Genomic DNA, 21,142 nt, shown 5'->3' on the forward strand with positions numbered 1-21,142 from the left:
AGATAATAAGTACGAAGAAAAATTATACAAGAGAAATCTGAAATATACTCTTAAAAATGATAAAAACGCCGCCGCCCGCACCTCTCACCATTGTTTACAAGGCTCGGACCGCGCTCGCAACAAAGCTGTTTCTAAAAAACTACGAATTGAATAAATTTATTCAAATCTCATAAATACCTATTTTTTTATCATGAACGTGTTCTAGTCATTGGATACATGAACTGGGCTGCTTTTGTAAGACAACTAAAAATCACGGTATATACAGATAGCTTATAACCAGAATCAACACTAAGAATAGCATTTATCCCGATTTTATATTACCATGGGATCAATTTTGATTCTTAACGGACTTATTCATAACTTAGTTCAATCTATACACAATAAGATACCAGCAGAAGTAGGATAAAAGCAGTTTCTGAAAACATATTTTTATATTAAAAATTTAGAACATGCAATTCTGATTACGTTACGTACTGATCTATAGATATTACATAATCATATAAGTAGGTATTGTTATTTACAAACGAAGTACAAAGTGTGTTTTAACGTAAGTAACAGCAGCTGGTATACAATTGTAGACAAAGATATAGATTTTTTGCTGGATAGTGCATATATAAATAGTTCTAGTACACAATACGGTTGGCCTGTTGGTCTAGTGGTTAGTAGCCCTGACTGCTGTATCGGTGGTCGTGGGTTCGATTCTGAGCCAGAACAAATATTTGTTACGTGTCTGGGTGTAATTTATGTCAATTGTGCACGTATTTAGAAATAAATAAGTATATTTATCAGTTATCTAGTACTCATAAAACAAGCTTTGCTTAGTTTGACACTAGATGGCGCTGTGTCGAAGTTGTGTAATATTAATATACACAACATAATATACATTATTAGCGATTTACGCTTACTTTCTGCGATACGGGTATAAAAATATGAATAACACAGCACACTTTGTCTTGAATCTATCCATTAATGAGAATAGTATGAAGTTGTGTTTATTGCTAACAGTGTGACGCCGCGGGGGATTTTGTTTATTATTTTTACACAGAGTACATATACATATATTATCTATATGTGGAGTCATTTTGTTAATGGTCGGTATAAATCGTGTGGACGCACTTTCACTGCAAAAAAATAAATATGTCAGTCACCAGATGACAAAAAAGCGATGCTCTCGATAGACAGATCCAAGTCAGAAGGGATCTTCATCATCATCATCATCACCATCATCATCAAATAATATAACATCGAATGGATGCTTTTATCGTTGGAATGTTTGGTGTCCTGTGAAAAGTATCTAGTCAAATATAGGTGTAGTGTGTGGAGTGGGTTAAATACATAGATAGTCGCTTCATGTAAAATTCAGTATGAACTTACATTCAGTGAGAATGGAATTCCTAACGCAGTTTGAGAAATGGTTCATCAAATTCGATACCGACTATTTCGTCCTTTATAAGATCTAACTGACTTAACTATTTCTCTCCCTCAGCAAGAAAAATACTCTCCAATCTCTCCATATCTCTTTAACTCTATGTTTTGGCGAAAAATCGGGAAGTGAGAAAAACGGGTAGTCTCAGACTCTTACTGACTAATCCTGAACCGGGTGACGTCAGCAGCGTTTTATTGCCGAGTCGTGGTGTTTCATATCATTGCAACATGTACCATCTCTATCTATCCTATTCTAAAACCTTGCTAGTAGAAAAGTACGCTCTGTTTCAATACCACTTCCATAATCATTACATCTGTGTCTCCGTCTCGCTCCAATCGCCTTTGATCGGCACATAGCACATTTGGCGATGCGAATTTGTTTATATTATAAAAAACGGATGGCCCGACGAATTTGAAAGAACGTACTTTAAAGATCCTCTTGAAATGTATAACGGTTGGTGATTAATCGATTGGACTCGGTGATTAATGGAGATTACGAGATAATTGATTGTGATAAGAGTGATGAGTGAATTATTATGATTGATGATTGCTTTACTTAGCGTTGTGGCTGGTGTTAAGATGAATATTATTTAGCTTTTAACAGTTTTGAAGTTATGTATCTTTTTAGCTTTATTTAGTGTCATTTTCTCTAATTAAAACATTTAAAAACGTTGTAAAAATGGTGTACCTCAAAACTGGAAGGAACAAAGCAAGAACTCTTTTTGAATTTCGTTTTTACTTTTTATATCTCATCTATTTAGAACATACAGCATAATATTTGCATTGCATTACAGCCAGTAACATTTATTCCTTAATCCTAAAACATTCATTCACAGATCCAGAGTTATTTAAAAATAGAATGAACGCAACGCAACTACATGCTCGGGTCAGTTCGGTACCATCCGCGATTCGAGCTGCGCTCTAAACAAACCGTAATCAATTATAAACAATTACGAATAAAACGAGTGATTTAATCGAGTATCAGTGAATTAATCGATTAAAGAAATCGAAATCGGTTGTTTGGATTCAAGTTCCGCGTTCTGTAGTGTTTTACTTTTAAATTTTATGTTCGTTTTTTTTGTAACGATTCCTTTCGATTAATTGAAAATAGAATGTGTTTTGGTTTTAATTTGTTATTGTCTTAATAATGGCGTTAGTTGAAAGCTTTAAGGCCAGTTTGTGAATGAATGAAATGAACTAGTTTAAGTTTTCGATTATATTGATATAATCGAACTAGATTAATAAATGTACCTATAGTAAAGTATTTTCTACTATCTAAATGTAGGTATTATTTACTTAGAAGTTGTTTTGCTTCTTCGTTTTAATTGTGAGACTACATTTGACATTCACTTGTAGACTGGACCTGTTTTTTACTAATTTGTAGAAAAAAAAACAATTTTTACTGAGACAAATAATTCATAATTATATATTTTATATTACTATACTTAATATAAATATTAAAAGGCAACAGCAAAAACCATAACATAAAGAAAAGACAAAAATAGTGCGACAAAAAAATGCAAAAGTGCTTTGGAGTAACATTTTCATGAGTGCAATTGTGATAGCAGAATGAACAGAACGAATGAGTGAACGAAAATAATGGGTTAAAGTGATTCAAAGACTGAACTTTAAGCAAAATGAAAAGGCGAAAAAAAGACAGTAAAGTACGGGTTAGGTTCAACATCACAAATGTAGTAAGTATTATAATTCTTGTACATTTTAATATTGTTGTTTTTAGGGGTCCGTACCCAAATAATAAAAACGGAACTAAAGATGCATTGTCTCGCGGCTGTATCTCATGAACAGCTATAGCAAGAATAGATATTTTCACTGGTAATGTATTTCTGTTGCCCGTATAATAAAACAACAATCAAATAAAAATCGCAAGTAACCAACACGTGCAAGAGCCGTATATTTTGTCGATTTTTTTTTATTGCAAAATTTACTCTATCTGCTAGGCTTGCGGCTAAGCAACTGAAATTATTTTATATTTATATAATCATTCTTAAGATAAAATATAAAGTAACTGTATTAAAAATAGTATCGATGAAAAGAACAAAACTCACAAATAAAAGGGAGAAAGACGTACTTTGTAAAAGAAGCAAGATACTTAAATATTGTGTCGCAGAGGTTTTCGAAAAAACATTCAATTCACATGCACAAAGACACCCAGACTCAGAACAAACATTCGCAAACCACACAGTGCTTGTGCAACCCAACGTTAGTATTGAAACCGCGCCCAGTAGATTTGACGTAGTGACCTTTACCACTCGGCTATCAGTGAAATCGATCAATTTAACCATCTTAAAATACTGGGTTTCATTATCGAGAAACTTATTCAAAAACAATTAGCAAACCTATTAGTCTAGCGAACTAAGTAGACGGTCTATCACTCAGCTATACCGAACCAATCAATTGTTTTATTTTAATTTATTGAACTATTAATCTGGGTTTAATAGCTTAAAACCCTTACCATTTTTCGACTTTATGTATAGTCTGTTAGAGTTCAAAGCTTAGCACCATTATTTAAAAACTGGCAGTTGTTTCAAGACGGTGCTTCTGCCAGAAAACTGTCGAATGTATGAAAATGACAGATTTTAGCCGAAAAAACGAAATGACATTTAACGTATTCCTATTGCAGCGGGATTGTCTGAAAGGGTTACCGTAGCCCCGATACACGTATGGCAAATCAAGGAGCATGGGTAGATTTTAGTCAGTAGAAGTCTGACACTCCCTTCCACTCAACCCAAAGCGAGAGGAATCATTTGATGATTTCCCATTAAAGATGGCGACTGTAAAAGTATTATTAACAGTGACTGAAAATGAGACTGCGGCTTAATCAGATGTACAAGAATTGTTTGAAAATCATTATGTTTACGAGTGTGTTTTTAATTTAGTACATTTTCAAAGATTGTGAAATTCACAAACGTTTACAAGTAGTTAAAGCATGTATTTCAAGAGCTGTCAATAAGAAGGTCTTACCGATGGGATTCACAAACATTTATAAACATTATAGGATGCTTGATGATTGGTCAAGGGTAAAATAACAAGTGCAGTTACAAAATCCACATTGGATGTTGTATTTTGATTCTGTTATTATAATAGTTTTTCGTTTTTATGATTTGATGTATGGGCGTCACCCATTTTAAGGTATATGTCAACATACGCGAAAAGAAAAACCCTAAGAAAACCGTTTTGTGCATTATTCCATAAGTGCCTTCTCGAAAGTATGAACACACACACACAAACGAAATCTCTTTTTTTTCAAATCGACAACCGTATTTAAGGAATTTATTTAATCCTTGTGTCGCGGGGGGTTTCATGGTTCAAATCAATCCACATGCACAAAGACACCCAGACTCAGGACAAGCATTCGTAGATCACAAACACGCTTATCTTACACGGGATCGAACCCCTTCCAATTGGCTCTCCGAGGATTCAAATCTAGTCTTACGAAAAGTTTTGCCAGACGTCATAATTTGAAACTTCGCTATTTTCTCAAAGAATTTTCTGCAAGAATCTTACATGTTTCAAGGCAGCCTTAATCCCTATCATCCATCTATCCATCAAATTACTGATCAGTTCTAAATTCTTAGAGATTACCATCTTCTCCGATAGAGCAAACTGTGCCAAACATTCACTTGACTCAATTCAACTCCCACGGCGGTCACGTGATCTTATAGGCTAAGAGCCCACGGTTTCCAAACCTTCGTGATTTTTTGCTGCTGAAATATTCCATATGCATTTGAATGGCTCTACATAGGTAAAAACGGCCACAGATTATAGTGTTTGGGTAAGGGTTACTTGGGCAGGTAACAGGGAGAAATGGTATAGATAATAGCGTAATAAGTTTGTTATATATGAACAAGCTTTTAATTAGTTTGTCCTAAATTTTATCCGGTATCAAATCTCACAAGTTAAATTTGATCCAGTTTCCGATATCCGATGGACTTGAAATTTTGCATGCTTATGTATTTTACGTGGTATACACGGTGATTTTTTAGTCGTCTTACAAAAGTGGCCCAGTTCATGTATCCGTCGTAAAATATACGCGAATATTATTTTTTTATCATCAACTAAAATAATAAGTACGAAGAAAAATTAAACAAGAGAAATCTGAAATATACTCTTAAAAATGATAAAAACGCCGCCGCTCGCGCTCCTCACCATTGTTACAAGGCTCGGACCGCGCTCGCAACAGAGCTGTGTTTCTAAAAAACTACGAATTGCATCATAATATTGAATAAAAATTGCATTTTAAATTTATTCAAATCTCATAAATACCTATTTTTTTTATCATGAACGTGTTCTAGACATTGGATACATGAACAGGGCTGCTTTTGTAAGACGACTAAAAAATCACGGTGTATAATGCCATAATATGATGACATGGAGCTAATCTGATGATGGAACTGGAAGTTGTCGTCATAGCGAAGCTCCTGGTCATAGGAGCTCCACCATAAAAACACCATTGAGTTTGGGCTTTTTTGATTAGCCTTGACAAGTACCAAAAGATCCCAAGTCTTGCTATAAAGTTTTAAAGGAAAGTCTGTTGGTCTTTTCATTCTATCTTTCTTTATCATAATACTTGTACCAATTGGCCATGAACTCTTGGGCTCTTGCTCTATAAGAATTTAAATAAAACCTAACAAAACAAACAATCTTGGTATTGGGTGTTCTCGAAGCAATAAATTCAATTCAAAAGTGTTCTGTTCATAGGAAATAGTTGTTTAAATTGCTTTCTAATTGCGGATTTAGTATGTTACGTTGTGCAGTAGTTTCGGTTCGGAAGTCAATGGGATCGCGTTCTGTGTTATTACTGATTTCTTCTTATTTTATTTCTTGGATTACTTGGGAATCATGTGAGAAAGTGATTTTAGGATCTTTGTGGTGAGTTCAATCAAATTTATTGTGGATAATTCGTTGTACATTTTCACGATTACATCTTATTTTAGATTAAAACAGTTTATTTTTAGCAATTTCAATCTGTTTATAATTGTGTTATTTTTAAAGGCTGGTGGGACCACAGTCCTGAAAGAGCTAGCGAGTCTCTTTAATTCCGTCATTCACCAAGGCTTAACACCACAAGCGTGGAGTGGGAGTGCGGTGGTTCTGTTCTTCAAGAAAGGAGACAAAACCTTGCTGAAGAATTACAGACCTATCTCACTCCTGAGCCACATTTACAAGTTGTTCTCGAGAGTAGTCACTAACCGCCTCGCTACAAGACTCGACGAGTTCCAGCCACCAGAACAAGCTGGGTTTCGAAAAGGCTTTAGCACCGTAGACCACATCCATACTGTTCGGCAGATTGTGCAGAAAACCAAAGAGTACAATCAACCGCTGTGTTTGGCCTTTGTGGACTACGAGAAAGCCTTCGACTCCATCGAAACTTGGGCGGTTCTGGATGCTCTGCAACGATGTCGTATTGACTGGCGCTACATCGAGGTGCTGAGATGCTTATATGACACCGCCACCATGACTGTCCAGCTCCATGACCGTAAGACGAATCCGATCGAGCTGCGTCGGGGGGTGAGACAGGGAGATGTTATATCCCCAAAGCTGTTCACCAACGCGCTCGAGGATGTCTTCAAAACTCTGGATTGGACTGGAAGGGGTATAAATGTGAACGGTGAGCACATCTCGCACCTTCGATTTGCCGATGACATCTTCATAGTAGCAGAGTCGCTGGACCAGCTAAGCGAGATGCTGCATGGCCTAAATGAAGCTTCACGACTGGTCGGTCTTGGCATGAACTTGGATAAAACCAAGATCATGTTCAATGAACATGTCATGCCGAGACCGATATATGTCGAAGGATCGTTGCTCGAAGTTGTTCAAGAGTATATCTACCTAGGGCAGGTCATTAAGCTTGGTAGAAACAACTTCGAGCGGGAAATTGATCGGAGAATTCAGTTGGGCTGGGCAGCGTTTAGCAAACTTCGTCGAGTCTTTTCTTCGCCTATACCGCAATGCCTGAAGACGAAAGCATACAACCAGTGCGTCCTACCTGTTATGACTTACGGTGCCGAAACGTGGACATTAACGGTTGGACTAGTCCACAAATTTAAAGTTGCACAGCGGGCTATGGAGCGAGCTATGCTCGGAGTCTCTTTGAAGGATAAAATTCGAAATGAGGTCATCCGACAAAGAACCAAGGTAACCGACATAGCTCGTAGAATTAGCTTGCTGAAGTGGCAATGGGCTGGCCATGCCTGTCGAAGGACCGATAGCCGTTGGAGCAGACGAGTCCTAGAATGGAGACCGCGGCTCGGCAACCGTAAGGTAGGACGCCCGCCCGCCAGGTGGACCGATGACCTGAGTAAGGTCGCTGGAGGGGACTGGATGCGGAAGGCGGAGGACCGGGTGTTGTGGCGTAAATTGGGAGAGGCCTATGTCCAGCAGTGGACTATGATTGGCTGATTGATTGATTTGATTGATTGATTATACAGATAAAAATTATTTACTGTACTTTTGTATACTAATGATTTTGCACTATTGTACTTACTTGAAAATCGAAATCGAAAGTTAAATTAAGTTAACTGTACTTTAGTATGTTCGGTTTTTAGGTAAGGTATCTATGAGTTGTACAATTATCGCGTTTTAAACGTGTGTTATTGGTTATATTTATTATCATTAATGCCGGCTAATTAGTACTTAATCCCACAGGAGCATTATAATTCGATTAGTTGTAAGCCACAGGCAGTATAGAAACTCTATACTTCATTTTCCTTAAAAATAACGCATTTTTATATTAAATCAATTTTATTTCTGACAGGAAATATCTTCAGAATTAGCCTGTGATATTTCTTTTGCTAGACTAAGATACTCAGTTATTCTTTTATTTTTATTAAATGCATCCGAATATTAATCCAGACTTATATGTATTTAAATTCACGAGCTTTTAAGAAAGTAATTGTTGTACTTGCTACAAAACAGTGAAGGGAAATCTTGAGGAAAGTGACGCACCAGTGGATTTTTCAAGGGCGTGTAAAACCATTTGTGAGGCCAACTAGGTTCCCTATGTGACCCTATAGAAGATCTATACTCATACCTAATACCTAATTTATAATTACTATTCTTTGAAGTATGTACACGGCTTCAAACATATTTTTTTGACTGATTGTAAAGCAGAATTACATATAACACATGTTTACTTAAAAGAAGGACTCTTTGTAAGATTAACTATAAAGTTTTGATGCTTGAAGAATAAACAATTTTATTTTTGTTTTACCTAATCTTTCTGAAAAATTTTATATGCTTATCGGTATTACTATTAACTACCAATAAGATACCTAGAAAACCGGTTAAGTGAGCGTCTGACACGCGAAACTAAGGGTCACGTATCAAATTTATGTTCTTGCGAACTGTTAGCTTTCCCTTAATTTTATTTCTCTTTTAAAATAGATCATGATGAAAATTCCAAATTTCTATCTGTCATGGTTCATGATATACAGACAGACAGACGGACAAAGAGCGCAGCCTTAGTAATAGGGTTCCGCTTTCACCTCGTGGGTATCGAACCCAAAATCAACACACCTTAAACCAAGTATACCAATACAGTGGTCATAGACTACGCCGTAACACAAAAAGGTAAGCAATCAATAAAACCATTAAGACACTCCCTATCTTAGCTCTGGAGTTATTGATATTGCATAACTTTCTTTGATAAATGAACTGCATAATGCAAACACTATTAATGTAAACGATTGTGTTCACTATACTTAACTATTACTTGCCGTACTAGGGATTGATGTCTCGTGAATATTTTTCACCGTCTCCTACAATTAGAAATCCGACAAAACTATCCTATTTTTCGTCATTATCAGCCAGCCTTTTCCAACTATTTTGAAGTCGACTTCCATTCTAACCGGTTACAGCTAAGTACCAGTGTTTTAAAAAGAGCTGCACAATATTTGGCCTACCTAGACAGTCTTGACTGTCAGACTTTTCAAGCTTCTAAATTAACGACTGTCGACGGAGACTAACTATCACATTTTGCAAAAATTATATTGATAGGGAAAACCGACCTTAATCCAAGGCAAAATCTCAAACATCAACAATAATTATACCTGTGTCATAGCTACCGATTCCCAAAAAAGTCCTCGTTACGCAATATTTGTAAACCATTACGATGTTAGTTCAAACTCTTGACTTTGAGGGGTTACAGTTAAGGCAACCATTTCAGTTAGATTTGGACAACCGGGCGTATAAGTTCAGTGTAATAAGTGTGTAACACTGGGTATCAAGTGCCATAATGGTTGAAAAGTGATTTGGTCTCTTTAAGAAGAATAGTGTCGTTTTTTTGGTTTTGTGATCGTACTCAAAATTGAAAGTTAAAAAAAAATCGACTCCCCAACTAAGGAATTTAATCCTTCTGTCGTGGAGTGTTTCACGAACATTCCAATCACATGTACAAGACACTCAGACTCAGAACAAGCATTCGTTGATCACACAAAATGCTTGTCCTACGCGAGGAACTTACCCACGACGCGCGTGCATAGTGAGTTTGGCGTGGTGACCTATAATATCATGATCCGTGCAATGATCCTTTGAAATTAACCGTGACGAGTGCTAGCTACGTGTGACGTTATAGATGGTCCTTGTTTGCTTCGTGTGACATGATCAGTTCACAATGGAAATGATAGAGGTAATACTATAGCAAGATCTTGTTCAAACCATATCATTCATTGGTTACATCTGTATACATGAATCTTTGTCTTCGTTACTGTCCTAAACTGATAATTAAAATATGATGACTATTTGTTGAGCCTTCTAATAACACTTCTAGGATTTCTGAGACAAAACAAAATTGTCTCAAATTAACTAAATACTTAGCAATAGCAGGTAATGCTCTGTGTAATATAGTGTTTCCAAAAAATAAAGATTCAAACTAAACCAAAAGCAATGGTCTATGATCCTAAATAACATAATTTACATTACTTTTTTTATAAAACAAAAGACGATCAAACAGAAGAACCCATAGGCCAATTAACTACCAACTTTTTTATACTTTTGCTGGGTACACTTAGGTCAATCAGAGGTTAGGTATACTCACCAACATGTGTTAAAGTTAAACAAAAGTAAATATCGGAAGTCATCAATATATTGGAACGAACCATTTGCGAAATTATTTCATATCGATAACAAAGTGGATGGCGACAGGCTTACGATACGTTTTCCATTAAATAGAAACGTTTAGTATCAATAATTTACCTTGTAAGATCTACTTTGTGGTGTTGAAATATTTAACTGGGCTGTTTATAGACGGAGATGGCAGGATGAGATAGTTTTAGGGGAAATTTGGTTGGGGGCCTCTTGGCAAGCGGCTCTTTTTCAGCTATTAATGTTAATCAAATGGAAAAAATCTTTGGGAGTGCGAAGTAACGTGCCTTATTGAAGTACAACGTCATTTTCATTTCAGCGGTTTTTGCCATTGTCCATACTTAAGAACAAAATTTGTATCGCTAGTTCACAAAATTGAGTTATTTGGATTCAATAGAGTCTACCGGATAGGTCAGCTGTTGAAGTTCTTTAACCATAATTTGAGAAAAACAGCAGCCAAATACTTTGACCAATGGAAACCAACAACTGTTGATACATTGTACTACCAACCACAACCATTCATCTTCTCACTTTCATCAATCAGATCAGTTTTCCATTCCTCTTTTGTTTCCAGACCGGCATGAACCGAGGCTCCCGGGAGGAGCTCCTGGGCAGCTCCCAGGAGGCGCTGCGGAACAGCCACAATGACCTGCGGCAGGTGTACGAGAGGCCTCTCACTAAGGAGGAGAAGACCTTCTTGCTGCATGCTGATAGAGGAGACTATGTTACCGTAAAGAGGTATGTCAAACAAACATCAAATACCGACACAAAAACGCGGATGACTTTTAAAACACGTTGGATCATGGACTTAGTGTTGGATATTTTCCATGAACTGTATTTGACAATCAACATAACAGAGACAAACATAATAGATTACATAACTACAAGACATTAAAACCTATTTTGATACATACTAACAATGACGTAGTATTGCGGTTCAGGTTTAGTCTGTAAGAGTGTGACACTACCCGTAAAAAGAATCAGTCACCATAAATGTTCGTCTCATAGCACCAAATAAAGCGTTCGCAGTGCTTCCGCACACCTTTTGATTAGTGAAAGGAGAAACAAAAGAATCTCTTCAATGTTGCACGTACCTAGAAAGAACCTTATCTGCTTATGATCGCAGTAGTCCACTCCGGCAGCCAGTAAGAGACTAGGATACCTCAGTGATCCCCAGGAGAAAGAAAGGCGAAAAATGACAATATTCCATATCCGCATCGCTGACACGTACCAGCGTCGTGTCGGGTTTATGAGGTCGTAACGCGTCGTCGTTCTCGTATCTTACAAGAGCAGTGCTTTAAGACCACGTATCATAATCTCGTATCATGCAATACTTGAAATTCATCCTTAAGTAGTACGAATTTATCATCGTACTGTGCCTACATGAAAGTGAGATCTCTCTGTATGCTAACGCTGACGAATCACTCAAATGCACGTGACTAACGAAACGAAAGGGAATGTCATTCTGGTGTAATTTGAGTTTTCTGTTCTAATGCAATGTTACTTCGTTTAAGCACTATAGTATTTTAGAATTCGTTTCTTTTTCATCGTAATCCGTTGACTGTTGATATAATTATGTGTTAGGTATCGTAGCATTTTTTCGTAGTTCTTCTTCAAATATATAAAATTCCCGTGTCACGATGTTAGTAACCGTTCTCCTCCGAAACGGTTCGACCGATTTTGACCAAACTTTATATGCGTATTCAGTAGGTCTGAGAATAGTACAACATCTATTTTTCATACCCATAAGTGAAAAGGATTGCTGAAACTAAAAAAAGAAATTGTTTGTTTTTTTTTTTATAATGTAACACTGTGTTACTATTACTACTGATGTAAAACTAGAAAAAAAATATTCGGCATAACAACGTTTGCTGGGTCAACTAGTTTTTTTTTATAAAATCCAATGACAGTTTATTATTTCTTCGGTTAGGGATTCCCTTTTTTTGATACTGAACAGATGTGCTAACTAAATCCATGTTTATGTGTATGTGATTATACGTTGTTAGTTTTAGAGACTATGTTTACGCTTAGCATACTCCAAAACTTTAGTGCCAAAGATGTCATTAAAAATTGGTCCTTAAGATTATTATATTTAAGCTGTTTAAAGCTAAAAAATATACTTCCGAAGAAAAAATATTCGGAACAAACACCAACAAAAACTTGTTCTTTCTTGTACAGAAGCTAAATTATATTGGTATCACGTAACAACAAACAAATTAGTTATTCAAATGTCCTAATGTGATTTAATTAGTTGGCATGTTTCCTATGTCCTTGTCCATGGGATCTCTCTTTAACGATGACCATGGGAACACGACAGTATAGTATATAAGTATAGTGTATAAGTACGCAATACAAATCGATCGCCTTGCCCACCTGGTTTTGGCAAAGATAATAATATGTATGTATGTATGGAGGTACGCGTATTTTCTTACGATGTCAATGACTTTTTTTGGGTTCCTGTGCGGATTTTTGCGGCAAAAGATACTGTTTTTTCTGGATGAAATAATATCGATATATGTGATTTTTTCAGACGGATCTTCTTGCTATTTGATATACCGATTTTTCGTTTTATTGTTTTAAAGAAAACTCGTGACTGCTGCTATTTTTAGAAGCTATCGTTTTTATTATAAATTTATAACCCCCAACGCAATAACGACGGAGTGTTATAAGTTGACGTGTGTGTGTGTATATGTGTCTGTCTGTGGCATCGTAGCTGCGAAACGGGTGATCCGATTTTAATGCGTTTTTTTTTGGTTTGAAAGGTATATCAGTCGAGAGTGTTCTTGGCTATGTTTGGTGGAAATCGGTTCAGGTCTTTAAGGTCATCAGGTCGTTTGTTAGGTGAGATAGAATTGTTACATGCTCAGTTTACTTACAAGCATATGTGGGATCTGATATTTGAAGTACTAATGTCTTCTGGGACCACTGAGCTGGTCTGCTCTTAGGGCTCGAAGGTAGGAGACGTAACCTTGGTCTACCTTTCAGTAAACCCATCGAGTTTGGGCTTATTGAAATTGTCCTGACTAGTTCTCTTCATATTTTTAATTTCGGTCGGGGGCTTTTAAATTTTAAATTTATAATTCTCATAACAATGTTTTTGTTGTCTTGACATAAAATTGACAAAAAAAAAATCTTATAACGTAATTTTGAATCATTTTCTCATATTCGGAATGTATACTTTAACGGACTATTTGATTAACTAACTGTCAGTGACACTTTAAGAATGTAATGCCGAATAACGCTTTATTGCCTCTTTTTGGCCTCACGCCTTTACTGCCCGCATATGAATAAGGACTCATTTATACCGTAAACTTAGTTACAAACTGGGTTTTACTTATCTAAATCTAGTAGCTAAAAGATTTTGTTAAATCAGATTCGTGATTGTCAATTGTCAAAGTTCGACTGCTGATCATGATAAAGGAGTCAGTTTCAAAACTAGTTGCCGATAATTAAGCATGAGTAAACAGTAAAGAAAGTATATTTCTGTAAAAAAAAAACACCTCATGATAATTATTACAACCAAAATTTTACGTGATAAACAAAAAACAGTTTATGATGATATTAACAAATAATACGCCATAATGGTATTTGTCATCGTTTCAAATTATTTAATTCAAATCCGTCTGATACAATTACAACAACTGTGATTGTCTATCCAATAAAACCTTCGAAAATTGCAGAAATCTCACAAGCTGGGAGCTATAGTAAACCCTCAATTATAGCGAAACACTACAAGTGTAGCTTCGGCTAGTAATCCTATTTATTAGACCGACGGCCACCTAAATACAATGTCGATTGATACTTTTCGGTTTTAAGGTCAAAATGTACTTTAGCACGTGTAACTAAGGATTATTTTGAAGCGTCATTTAAGGTTCTTGGTAGACAGGTTTTTAACGTATATGAAATACTAGATGTTATCTACTAGATGCTCGCTGCTAAGACTGGATGTTGGTTATAGCTGCAAAACATCCTAATTTATGACTTCTGATAGAAGTTAACTATTTGATAATCCAAGGTCGAGCCAAAAACATACTACAGAACACTGTCTTCAGACAAACAAAAATCCAAGTCACCTAGGTGTTTATTTTCGATTTGTCTTTATTCAAGTGTCTGGACAATAAAGCCTCATTTTTTTACATAGTTTTAAACCAAAATACACCTAAACTACTAACAATTCATTGACTTCACCAAGTATATTAGAAAACCAACTTTGCTTCTAGATAATAAGGTCCAATTTTCTTTACAGGTTAATAGAACAGTTCACACCTCAGCCTGACATCTTGGACATCAACTGCGTGGACCCTCTGAACAGGTCAGCTTTGATCGCTGCTATTGAGAACGAGAACATAGAGCTGATCAAACTACTCCTCACGTCAGGAATCAAAGTCAAGGTTAGTGCGAAAGGCATTATGTGGAAAAGAGATGCCACTTTATGGAGTGCAGTGCGCTATCCCGCTTCCTCGAATGGCGGGCCCTTTGAATAGACTTTATATGTAACTTGTTAGCAACAGTTTAAATAATATTGTAACTGCTTTTGTTTCTGTACTGACGACCTCCGTGGTCGAGTCGCTAGCTCTGAGGTCCCGGGTTCGATCCCCGGTCGGGTCAATGTAAAAATTCACAGTTCTACATTGTCTCGGGTCTGGGTGTTTGGTACCTTCGTTGTTTCTGAATTCCATAACGCAAGTGCTTTAGCAACTTACTTTGGGTTCAGAACAATGTATGTGATGCTGTCCGCATTTTTTTTTTTTGTATTTACAAGGCCAAACTCCGCTCTTGGATGTAACGCTGTGCCTATCTTGAAGTTCAATGCAAAATGTCTATTCTAAAGATTGCACGCATGACCGAGTCGTTGAGGTCACCACGATGCGTGACGTGTCGTGAGTTTGATCCCTCGTAGCACAAGTGTCAGTGCGATCCACATTATGTTTGTCCCGAATGAGCTGTGACTTTAACTTGACTCCTTCGAGTCTAGGATTATTTTTTTTTTGCAGGAGTCATTGAAATCAATTAGACTGATAGTCTTACCCAATAATTTAATAATGAAAATAAATTATGAACTCACATTTTTGCAAATTTCCAATCCAATCAACTATACCTTACTTCACCATTTCCCACTCAACTAAATCTTTTCAAGTCGAACGTAAAACTAAAGCATTTGTTCTCTATTTCAAATCAAAGTTTAATATTACTTGAAGCTCCAATAAAACGCAAAAATAACTCTCCAAGAACAGAGCCTATTGTAAAAAAATCTATGAAAGAGAGTACAATAAGATCTCAAGGGAAATCATACTTTCAATAGTTTGCATGATCAAATCGATCGTATATTTTCATAAAGGGTTACTTTGCTGTGTGACGTGCAAACTGGAAGTAACGGCCAAGTTTTAGGGTAAAACATTATGCCAGTGTTGAGGTTAAAGGAGGATCTATGTTTATACACGGTGATTTTTTAGTCGTCTTACAAAAGCAGCCCAGTTCATGTATCCGACGTAAAATACCCCTAGGCGCGATTATTATTTTTTTATCATCAACTAAGATAATAGGTACGAAGAAATATGAAACAAGAGAAATCTGAAACATACTCTTAAAAATGATAAAAACGCCGCGTTTTTTTATCATGAACGTGTTCTAGTCATTGGATACATGAACTGGGCTGCTTTTGTAAGACGACAAAAAAATCACGGTGTATATGTAGAGTGACAAAATTGGAAGAATATTTCTCGAATTCAAAGCGACTTTACGTAAATTTATAAAAGTCAGAGCGCAAATTATCGCTGACGCATTTATTAATTGTTGACAAATGCATGCATGTGACGTGAAAGTTTGACCACCACCAATTTAGGGGCTTTGACTATCAGTTGCTCTAGTGGTTAGTAGTCAGGACTATATCGAACAACAAAATAAATTAACATCACTCAATCCGTTTGGATGCTATGATGCCACACGCACAGGCAGACGCACCAGTCAAACTTACAACATACAACAACTTGTACCCCTCTTTTTGCATCGCCGGGGGTTCAAAAATGGTGTGAGGAAGTGTCACAGCAGACTCCCTGTATTCCGCCAGCCGCAAGACTAGTTCTCATAAAATTTTCACACGCTTCTGAAATACTATGTTATCTAAAGAAAATATCGTTATCTTTCCTGCAATAAGTACAGTTGCCTAAAATACATGACTTTTCTATGCATAGGTATATATTTGCAATGAAATAATTTTCTCTGTTCAACAAAATTCTTTCGGACTATTTATATCACAGTGTTTACCTAACATAGATGCAAAAACACAGCTAATTAGTCAAGGCCGCCGATAAAGTCGTTCGCGTGAAAGATAAAATTATGTGTGGACGACCCGGCACCCTAATCCGGTTAACCCGGTCATATCGGCACCCGGGTATAGCGTCACTTGTTAAACTTAAAATATAGTCGGCAACAAATGTCTGAATTTGACTATCCAAAAAATGTTAAATGTCAATAATAATTGATTAATTGTCAATGTCCAAATTAAAACGACATTACAGTTAAAAAAAAAATACCAACTCCGTCAAACCCAGTCTTCATCCAAATTGTCAATATTTTAGCTCGCCTTCACCTATGATGTAGCATTATTTAAGAAGGAACTTTATCACAATAAGTGGCCTAATGTTTATTCTATGATATAAAATAGTATCCGAATAAGTAACTTCACAGGAAACCCGCTGAACACCAATATTCTAAATGTCACTGAATACTTTTGCAATCAAAAATCTGACTTCATAAAATTTTGTGTCTGACTGTATTTTATTAAGGATGTTTGGTAGGGACTGTAAACGTGTGAACAACTTATTTTTAAACGTTTTCTTTTGGTTTTATTGATTAGGTAGAGTGTGATCTCCGATCGTGTTTGTTCGTGGACAAAATCTAATATATAAAATTCCCGTGTCACGATGTTAGTTACCGAACTCCTGCGAAACGATTCGACTGATTCTTATGAAATTTTGTATACATATTGGGTAGGACTGAGAATAGAACAACATCTATTTTTCATACTCCTGAGTGACAAGGGTTGCCCACACTAAAATTATTATTTTTTTATTTTTTGTACGAAATTTTTTGTTTTTATTTTTTTTAATGTAGCATTTAAAAAATCATCCAACTAGATATAATATATCAGGCAAAACGACGTTTGCTGGGTCAGCTAGTATTAATATAAATTTGTATTAGGTAAATGAACTTTAGGATCATATAAATGTTCAGATTTATTTTTATTTATTTAATAAGGCATATGGTCGTCTCGAAATACTCGCTCTTTATTTGTCGTTTCAAGAAACTTAATTCTATCCACTATCTTATTCTGTTCACATCAGTTTAAGCGTTCACATAAGAAAAATACCTACATCGCAAGAAATACTTTAAATACAAAAAACTACACTGTATTATTATGTCAAAATTGAATGATCCAAATTTAAAATTAGTTTTCACTACTTTCATCTCAGCATAACACTTCATATAATAATAAATCAGGTTATAAAACATTAATAAAACCCGGGTCAAAGTAACATTAATGGTTTTTTACTTTTTATAACCCATAATCGTAAAATACGCAAGGATTTGACCCATTATGCAAACATAAATTTTGTCATGTTATTGGAAAACAATTGTATGTTGGACATACCACAGTAAACGATTAAATATCACCTCTAAGCGACATACGATCTCTGGGCCCTAATTCTGCTATTTACAACGGCCGATGAATTAATGAAATTTGACTTAAAATGTCAATTTTTTCAACACAATAATTGGAATTTCTTTGCGGGATGCTATACTCAAGGTCAATACAATTAACTTCCAATTATTGAATTGGTAAAATGCTTAAGAGAATAGGAGATGAGGAGCTCGTGGCTATGCTATAACCGCATAAGTGATTCGATCACAGGTTATGCTATGCTTGATGCGGTTGGTCCGTAGATGGGTGACCATCTTTGTCATAACGAGTTCCTCCGTGTTTCGGAAGGCACGTTAAATTGTGGGTCCCGGCTGTTATTCCTAAATCTTTGACAGTCGTTACAGGTAGTCAGAAGCTTGAAAAAGTGTGACAGCCGGTCTAACCAAGGGGTATCGAGTTGCCCAGGTAACTGGGTTGAGGAGGTCAGATAGGCAGTCGCTCCTTGTAAAACACTGGTACTTAGCTGAAACCGGTTGGACTGGTAGCCGACCCCAACATAGTTGGGAAAAGGCTAGGCCGATGATGAAATGCTTAAGAGACTAGAAGAAATAATTTCAAATTTTATCCAATTGCCATTCATTCATCGGCCATTGTAAAATAGCAAAATCGGGGCCCTGTAAAGGAGAATGTAGAGCTATCATATATACTATGGTAGAACCATACTAAAGAATGTTTTGATTTAAATATATATAAAGTTTATAATATACTTTTAAGATTTAAGAAAACGTCGTAAGATTTTGTACCCGATGATATAATAAAACAATATTCCTAGTAATAGTTTAGAAGAAACAGCAACAAAATTCAAAATTTACCAAATTGTTATCTTGTAACAGCAATTCGTTTAGTTTTCGTGTAGACATTTTAACGGCATAAAACCTCGGGTTATTGCTCAACATTCATCATTCAACGTCATATGAAAACAGATGCGGAAATATATGTAAACATTACGGTTTCAGAGCAAATCTTTTAAGAAAAATGTTTTACGTATCCGAATAGTTTCGATTTTGATGTGATAAATGTGTGTTGGAGTGGGGAATGTTAAGTGGGTAGCACGGTAAAGAGCGGTTGTATTTGCAGCATTCTTGGTTTTCTCAAAGTCGGCAGCATGAGCAGAATAAGGAAGACGATAGGTTATAAAAAGTAAAAAAAGACTGCCGTTAGACAGTTAAAATAACACGTATTTCTGCTTCTATTTGAACATTCAGAATTGATAAAGATAAACTACTCTACAGTTTAAACTTTGCATGCGGGCTAACATGCTGGTTGAAATTATATCGCGAGCAAAATGTACTTTTGAAGAATTCTCGGGTCCTGTTAATATGTTAAAATAACTCTAAAGGTACAAGACACACGGACTTATTTGAAATATAGTTCGTAACATTGAAATAATAAAAAAGTTATGGCAGTATCAAATTTAACAAGTATAAATAATATCGCGAGCAAAACGTATTTACGGAGAGTAGTCAGGTCATGGTAAAATGCTAAAAACGCTCTTCGTCTTAACTAAATAAGGATTAATTTAAAATATCCCTATAACACACGGTATAGAACGGTGTCTCTCTTCATCAGATGCAGTAACATTACTTTTGGACTAAGCGGTAAGCCTTCAAATAAAAAGTTTTAATCTCTGTTAATTTATTTTTCAACTAGCTGATGCCCGCGACTTCGTCCCCGTGGCTAGTAGATATAAGTTATGATTTATACCTGCCCTGTTTTTTTTTCACATTTTCCATTGTATCTTCGCTCCTATTAGTCGCAGCGTGATGGTTTATAGCCTAAAGCTTTCCTCGATGAATGGTCTATTCAACACAAAAATATTTTTTTCAATTTGGACCAGTAGTTCCTGAGATTAGCGCGTTCAAACAAACAAACTCTTCAGCTTTATATATTAGTATAGATAATCCACACCCTTCATTGTTTGACTTATGGTTTTTAATACTATCTCCTCTATAAAATCATTAAGTATAAACTGTATTTCTATCGATACTCGATTAAATTAACGCACATCACTAGTTGTGACGCGACCCCTTAAGTACATTGTTTTACTATCAATCATATGGTGGAAGGTTTTCAATATACTTACGTTCGATAAATACATATATATATATGTATAAAATATGAATAGTTGACGTGTTATGCCGACTATAGCTTTTGAAGACAATTATTATTTACATAAATAGTCATATCTATATATCTATACTAATATATAAAGCTGAAGAGTTTGTTTGTTTGTTTGAACGTGCTAATCTCAGGAACTACTGGTCCAAATTGAAAAAATCTTTTTGAGTTGAATAGACCATTCATTGAGGAAGGTTTTAGGCTATAAACCATTACGCTGCAACTAATAGGAGCAAAGAAACAATGGAAAATGTGAAAAAAAACAGGGCAGGTATAAATCATAACTTATATCTTCTACCCACGGGGACGAAGTCGCGGGCAACAGCTAGTATACAATAAAATTACTTCACGTTTATAAATGTTCCTAAAAATTTAAGTAGAGATTATAAATGTTAATTACAAATAAGAGTCAGTCCGTGTGTTACTTTTAGGAGTATAATCGGGACAAATGTTAGGCGTACTAGTGACCCAGAGGATTGGGTGTAAATATTGTCTACAAAACCCCACCGAATTATAATCTCACTTAACCTTGATTTGCATTTTCAAATTTGCTTTAATAATAATTGTAATTGGATAGTCATCATGGTTCATGAGATACGACAGACACCCTTTAGGCTTGCAGTGAAAACTGACTTCGATCAAAATAGAATTACCTACTTGCGGGCGGAATTTTCAAAATCAAAGCCTGTCATTGCAAACATTCCAAGTATTAAAATTATTCCAAAACGATCACTATTAAAGCATAATCTAAACTCACGCTAAAACATGTTTTAACTAGGTACCGAAAATTATACA

General features: G+C 35.8%; 1 protein-coding gene across 1 annotated transcript in view; it reads left to right on the forward strand.

Moving 5' to 3' along the window:
• The first annotated feature begins 2,213 nt into the window (after positions 1–2,213).
• LOC113500048 (transient receptor potential protein) overlaps positions 2,214–21,142 on the forward strand; it is a 41,614-nt gene continuing 22,685 nt past the window's right edge. Inside the window, exons 1-4 of the mRNA XM_026880708.1 lie at positions 2,214–2,492; positions 2,890–3,119; positions 11,102–11,265; positions 14,774–14,918. Coding sequence (XP_026736509.1) covers positions 3,063–3,119; positions 11,102–11,265; positions 14,774–14,918 — 366 coding nt within the window. The 5' untranslated portion in view covers positions 2,214–2,492; positions 2,890–3,062. The remainder of the gene's footprint in view (positions 2,493–2,889; positions 3,120–11,101; positions 11,266–14,773; positions 14,919–21,142) is intronic.

This window comes from Trichoplusia ni, chromosome 13, assembly GCF_003590095.1.
Source record: "Trichoplusia ni isolate ovarian cell line Hi5 chromosome 13, tn1, whole genome shotgun sequence".
NCBI classification, from domain to species: domain Eukaryota; kingdom Metazoa; phylum Arthropoda; class Insecta; order Lepidoptera; family Noctuidae; genus Trichoplusia; species Trichoplusia ni.